General features: G+C 36.7%; 1 protein-coding gene across 1 annotated transcript; it reads left to right on the forward strand.

Annotated features, from left to right (window-relative positions):
- Positions 1-1,962: 1,962 nt before the first annotated feature.
- LOC125281794 (thymosin beta-10-like) lies at positions 1,963-6,291 on the forward strand. The gene is made up of 2 exons (XM_048215564.1): positions 1,963-2,091; positions 6,268-6,291. The coding sequence occupies exons 1-2, from the start codon at positions 1,963-1,965 to the stop codon at positions 6,289-6,291; spliced, it is 153 nt and encodes a 50-aa protein (XP_048071521.1).
- The last annotated feature ends 321 nt before the right edge of the window (positions 6,292-6,612 follow it).

Below are 6,612 nucleotides of genomic sequence, written 5' to 3' on the forward strand. Positions count from 1 at the left end.
GGTGACTGGCTGGCTCTCAGTGGAGCCAACCATGTGATGACAGGTTAGAATTTTCAATTCCATTGCTCAGCCTCCAGGGAGAGGATAAGGGCTTGAGATTGAGTTCAATCACCAATAACTTAATCGATAATTCCTTTGTGATAAAGCCTCCATAAAAATCCAAAAGGACAGGGTTCAAAGAGATTTCTATTTGGTGAACACATGGAGATTTGGGGAAAGTGACATGCTGGAGAGAGTGTGGAAGCTCTGTGCCCCTTCCCATGTACCTTCACTTTTGCATGTCTTCCATGTGGCTATTCCTGAGTTATACCCTTTTTATGATAAATCAATAATCTAATAAAGTGTTTCTCTGAGTTCTGTGAGACACTGTAGGGGAGTCATGGAGACCTCAAATTTATAGCCAGTATGTTAGAAGTATGGATGATAGCCTGGCCTTGCAATTGACATCCTGAATTGAAGTTTTTTTTTTTTTTTTTTTAAGATTTTATTTATTTACTTGACAGAGAGAGAGGCAGCGAGAGAGGGAACACAAGCAGGGGGAGTGGGACAGGGAGAAGCAGGCTTTCTGCTGAGCAGTGAGCCCGATGCAGGGCTTGATCCCAGAAAGCTAGGATCATGACCTGAGCCGAAGGCAGACACTTAACGACTGAGCCACCCAGGAGCCCCATGAAGTGGGTGGTTTTAACTTCCAATTTGTAACCAGTCCATCAGAAGCATAAGTAGTAACTTGGTTTTGTGACTAGCTTTAAAGTGGGATGGCAGGGAGCCTTATGAGACTGAGCTCTTAACCTGTGGAATCTGATTAAAACTCTGGGTTGGATAATATCAGAATTGAGCCAAATTGTAGGACACTCAGCTGGTGTGCCAGCATTGTTTGTTGGTGTGCGTAAGTTCCCCCTTAAACACATGCATATTGGAATTGGGTCCTAGAACCCAAAATAATAAGAAATTTTCTTTTTTATGGTATTTTAAATAAGACAATTTGATAAAAACATTTTTAATAAAAATCTTATAAAATAAATAAAAAGAAATCTTTCTTACACAAAATATACACCTGATAAAGTCATAGCAGAGAAGAAATTTGGCAACTAGTTAGATAGTAATTTAATGTTTATTTTATCCCTCTTAGGCAGAATTATAAACTATAATATTATACTTTATTCACTTTACACTTGTGCCCACCTTAACGCCCATCACCCTATTCCCCCATTTCTTGACCCACATCCACTCTAGCAGCCCTCAGTTTGTTTCCTACAGTTAAGGGTCTCTCAAGGTTTGTCTCCCTCTCTGATGACTTCCTATTCGGTTTTCCCTCCCTTCCCCTATGATCCTCTGTGCTGTTTCTTATATTCTACATACGAGTGAAACCAAATGATAATTGTCTATCTCTCATTGACTTATTTCACTCAGCATAATACCCTCTGGTTCCATCCATGCCAATGTAAATGATAAGTATTCATCCTTTCTGATGGCTGAGTTTGGCAATTGTGGACATTGCTGCTATAAACATTGGGGTGCATGTGCTCCTTTGGATCATTAGATTTGTATCTTTGGGGCAAATATCTAGTAGTGCAATTTCTGGGTCATGGGTAGCCTTATTTTTAACTCCTTGAGGAAACTCTATACTGTTTTTCATAGTGGCTATACCAGGTGCATTACCACCAACAGCGTAAGAGAGTTCCCCTTTCTCTGCATCCTTGCCAACCTTTTTTTTTTCCTGTCTTGTAAATTTTAGCCATTCTGACTGCTGTGAGGTGGTATCTCCTTGTGCTTTTGATTTGTATTTCCCTGATGCCAAGTGATGTGGAGCATTTTTCATGTGTCTGCTGGCCATTTGTATGAGTCCTTTGGAGAAATGTCCGTTCATGTCTTCTGACCATTTCTGACAATTATCTGTTATTTGGGTGTTGAGTTTGGTAAGTTTTTATAGATCTTGGAAACTCCACATATCACTTAAAGAAAATGGCAGACAAGCTGGACATGGGGGAAATCACCAGCTTTGATAAGGCCAAGCTGAAGAAAATGGAGACGCCAGAGAAGAACACCCTGCAGACCAAAGAGATCACTGAGAAGGAAAAGCGGAGTGAATCCTCCTCTTTCATTCATGATTTTATTAATTTGGGTCCTTTCTCTTTCCTTTTTGATAAGTCTGGCTAGGGGTTTATAAATCTTACTAATTCTTTCAAAGAAGGAGCTTCTAGTTTCATTGATCTGTTCTTTTGGTTTTAGTTCATTGATTTCTGCTCTTATCTTTATTATTTTTCTCCTTCTGCTAGGTTTAGACTTTATTTGCTGTTCTTTCTCCAGCTCCTTTAAGTGTAAGGTTAGCCTGTGTATTTGAGACTTTTCTAGTTTATTGAGAACGGTTTCTATTTCTATGTACTTCCCTCCTTAGGACCACCTTTCTCTGCATCCCAAAGGTTTTGAACAGTTGTGTTTTCATTTTCATTTGTTTCCATGAATTTTTAAAATTCTTCTTTAATTTCCTGGTTGACCCATTAATTCTTTAGTAGGATGCTCTTTAACCTTCAAATATTTGATTTCTTTCCAAATTTCCTCTTGTGATTGAGTTCAAGTTTCAAAACATTGTGTTCAGAAAATACACAGGGAATGATCCCAATCTTTTGGTACTAGTTGAGACTTCATTTGTGACCTAGTATGTGATCTATTCTGGAGAATGTTCCATGTGCACATGAGAAGAATGTGTATTCTGTTGCTTTAGGATGGAATGCTCTGTATATATCTGTCAAGTCCGTCTAGTCCATGAGTTATTCAAAGTCCTTGTTTCTTGTTGATCTTCTGCTTGGATGATCTGTCCATTGCTGTCAGTGGGGTGTTGAAGTCCCCTACTATTATTGTCTTATTATCAATGTGTTTCTTTAATTTGGTTATTAATTGGTTGATATAATTGGCTGCTCCCAAGTTAGGGACATAAATATTTATAATTGTTAGATCATTTTGTTGGATAGACACTTTATGTATGATATAGTGTCCCTTTTCATCCCTTACTACAGTCTTTGGTTTAAAATCTAACTTGTCTGATATGAGGATTGCTACCCCAGCCTCCTTTTGAGGTCCATTAGAATGATAAATGGTTCACCCACTCACTTCCAATCTGGAGGTGTCTTTGGTTTTAAATGAGTCTTTTGCAGACAGCATATGGATGGGTCTTGCTTTTTTATGCAACTAATACCCTGTGTCTTTTGATTGGAGCATTTAGCCCATTTACATTCAGAGTAACTACTGAAAGATACGAATTTATTGCCATGTATTACCTGTAAAGTCCCTGTTTATGTAGATTGTCTCTGTTTCTTTCTGGCCTATGTTACTTTTGGGCTCTCTCTTCACTTACAGGATCCCCTTGAATATTTCTTTCAGGGTTGGTTTAGTGATCATAAATTTTTTTAGTTTCTGTTTGTCCTGGAAGATCTTTATCTCTCCTTACTTTCTAAATGAAGGCCTTGCTGGATAAAGTATTCTCAGCGGCATGTTTTTCTCATTTAGTACCCTAAATATATCATGCCAACCCTTTCTGGCTGACAGGTCTCTGTGGGTAGGTCTGCTGCCAGCCTGATGTTTCTATTCTTGAGCTTAAGGAGTTCTTGCCTATTGCTGCTTTCAGGATTTTCTCTTTACCTCCGAAATTTTCAAGCTTCATTATTGTATGTTGGGGTGTTGATCCACTTTTATTGATTATGAGGGGGGGTTCTCTGTGCATCCTGGACTTGAATGCCTGTTTTCTTCCCTAGATTATGGAAGTTATCAGCTATAATTTGCTCAAATATACCTTCTGTCCGTTTCTTCTTCCTCTGGGACCTCAATAATTCTAATACTGTTTCACTTTATGGTATCACTGATTTCTTGAAGCCTCCCCCCATGGTCCATTCATTATTTTTCTCTCTTTTCCTCAGCTTCCCTCCTTTCCATCACTTGTCTTCTATGTCACTTTCTCTTCTGCCTCATTTACCCTAGCTGTTAGAGCATTCAATTTAGACTGCATCTCCGTTAAAGCATTTTAAATTTCAGCCTCATTAGATTTTATTTCTGCACTAAGTGATTCTTTAGTGTCTTTTATTCTTTTTTTCATGGGCAGTCAAAAACTTTATAACCGTTATTCTGAATTCTAGATCTGACATTTTACTTATATTCATATTGATTAAATCTATGGCAGAGAATATTACCTCTGTTTCTTTCTTTTGTTGTGAATTTCTTCTTCTAGTTATTTTGAAAAGAATAGATAAATGAGGGACCAAAATCAAAAATATCAACCATGATCCCAGTGAAATACACATTAGACGAATTTGAAGAGATCAGAAACAACAATAACAATAGCAGCAGCAGCAGCAGCAAAAACAACAACAAAGGAAAAAAGAGAACATAATCTCACAGGTGGACAAAATAGGGTGATTCACATCATCCTGGGTGTATTTTGGTCTGGTTGTTAGACAACACTAAATCTGAAAATTGTAAGAAAGAAAAGAAAGAAAGAAAAGAAACGTATATATATACAAAAATAAAATTGAATACAGTGAAAGGAAGCCAAAAATGAAGACTATTATCTATAAAATGTAAATGTAAAAATGAAAATTAAAAAAAAAGACTTAAAAACAAAGAGTTGAGGGATACCTGGGGGGCTCAGTCAGTTAAGCATTTGCCTTCAACTCAGGTCATGATCCCAGCATCCTGGGATCAATCTCTGCATTGGGCTCCCTGCTCAGCAGGGGTCTGCTCCTCCCTCCTCCTGCTCTTGTGTTCTTGCTCTCTCTCCCTCTCAAATAAATAAAGTCTTTAAAAAACAAAACAAAACAAAACAAAAAACAAAGAGTTGATAAAATAAGAAACTAAGTTGAAAAGGAATAAAAAGAAAAACGAAAAAATTTTTTAACTGAAAGCCTGAAGACTCATGAGAAAAAAACCCTCAAATTCTATACACTATTTTCCTCTAGCACAGGACCTTTTCAGTTCTGTCTGACCCATAAACTTGGTATTCACCTGATGTTCCTGCTGGTCTTCTTGGGGAGGGGCCTGTTGCACTGGTTCATAGGTGTGTTTGCCTGGGCAGAGTTGCACCACCCTTGCCAGGGGGCCAGACTCAGTGTAAGCTGCTTCAGGTTGCTCTATGTGGCTTTTGTTCCCTGGAGGCTTTTCACGCAGCTTACAAAAAGTGGTCACTTTCTATTTGTAGAATTGCAGCAATTCTTTTCTCAGATCTTAGGTTGAATTCACAGGTGTTCAGAATGATCTGATAGATATCTAGCTGAATTCAAGGGACCAGATGAAATGCGGGCCCCTTACTCTTCTACCATCTTCCTTCCTTCCTCTTAATTGCATAATCATCTAATCACCTTATAGAATCTCAAATCTATGATTTGGTAGTATATTTCAAATCGACTATATATTTCTTGCCTTATTCTTTAAACAAAATACTATATTTTGAAACAAAATAGTATTTTATTTTAGATATTGAAATTGGATTCTCACTGTAAATTTAATGTTAAAAATAAAGTCTGGTTTTATTTTGCGGTTTTGCTACCCTTATAATAAACTAGTATGCAAAACAGAGTCTATGTCATTATCAGTTTCCTCAACCAGTACAAGTAGCAACTGGAACAATGAAAATAATGGTCAAATAATATTTTTTTTAATTTTTAAAAATTATTATTTTTTGTAATTGCGGTAATATACTCACAAAATAAAATTTGTCATCGTAACCATTTTTAAGTGTGCAATTCAGTGCCACTAAATGCATACATATTGTTATGCAAACACCACCACCATCAATCTCCAGAATTTATTTCATCTTGCAGAAATGAAGCTCTGTACCCATTAAACAATAATTCCTTATCCTCTGCTCCTTTCAGCCTGTGGCAACCACCAATCTACCCTCTGTCTCTTTGAATATGACTAGTCTAGGTACCTCATATAAGTGGAATCATACAGTATTTGTCCTTTCATGTATGGCTTATGTCCCTTGGCAGAATGTTCTCATGGTTCATCCATGTTGAAGCATGTGTCAGAATTTGCTTTCTTTTTAAAGTAATACTTTTAAAGTAACATTCCATTTTATGTATATACCATTTTGTTTATCCATTTATCCATCAATGAACACTTCATTTGCTTCCACTTTGGGCTATTTTGAATAATGCTGTTATGAACATGAGTGTGCAAACACCTGTTTAAGCCCCTGCTTTCCATTCTTTTGGGAGTATATCCACAGGTGAAATTGTTGAATCATATGTTAACTCTATTTTTATTTTGTTTTTTTAGGAATTGCCTTACTGTTCTCCATAGCAACTGCACCAGAAAGTATTTTTAAACTAGATTCATAGAATAAAATGGGTTCTGGAAAGTAAAAGGTGATTTCAAAATCTAAAAGTTATGTTAATGTCATGTGAAAGAAAGATGGCAAAACAGATAGAACCCAATGGGGAAATAAGTTAAAGGACAAGACACATACTAAATATAAAAGAAATGAGAGCACTAGAAGATAAGAGCTATAGAACTGATAGAGATAAAAGTCAACTGCATGTTCATTTATACATATTACTACTGATATACATGCATTCTATAAGGTAGAGTTGCTTAGAAATATTCTGTGATTTTTATGCAATA

Source organism: Ursus arctos, unplaced genomic scaffold, assembly GCF_023065955.2.
Source record: "Ursus arctos isolate Adak ecotype North America unplaced genomic scaffold, UrsArc2.0 scaffold_10, whole genome shotgun sequence".
NCBI lineage: Eukaryota > Metazoa > Chordata > Mammalia > Carnivora > Ursidae > Ursus > Ursus arctos.

Bases quoted from the DNA above. Each gene is read 5' to 3' on its own strand.
- LOC125281794 (XM_048215564.1), top strand. From the start codon at position 1,963: ATGGCAGACAAGCTGGACATGGGGGAAATCACCAGCTTTGATAAGGCC. The intron at 2,092-6,267 runs TCCTCTTTCATT...TTGTTTTTTTAG, and splicing joins AGGAAAAGCGGAGTGAATCC to GAATTGCCTTACTGTTCTCC.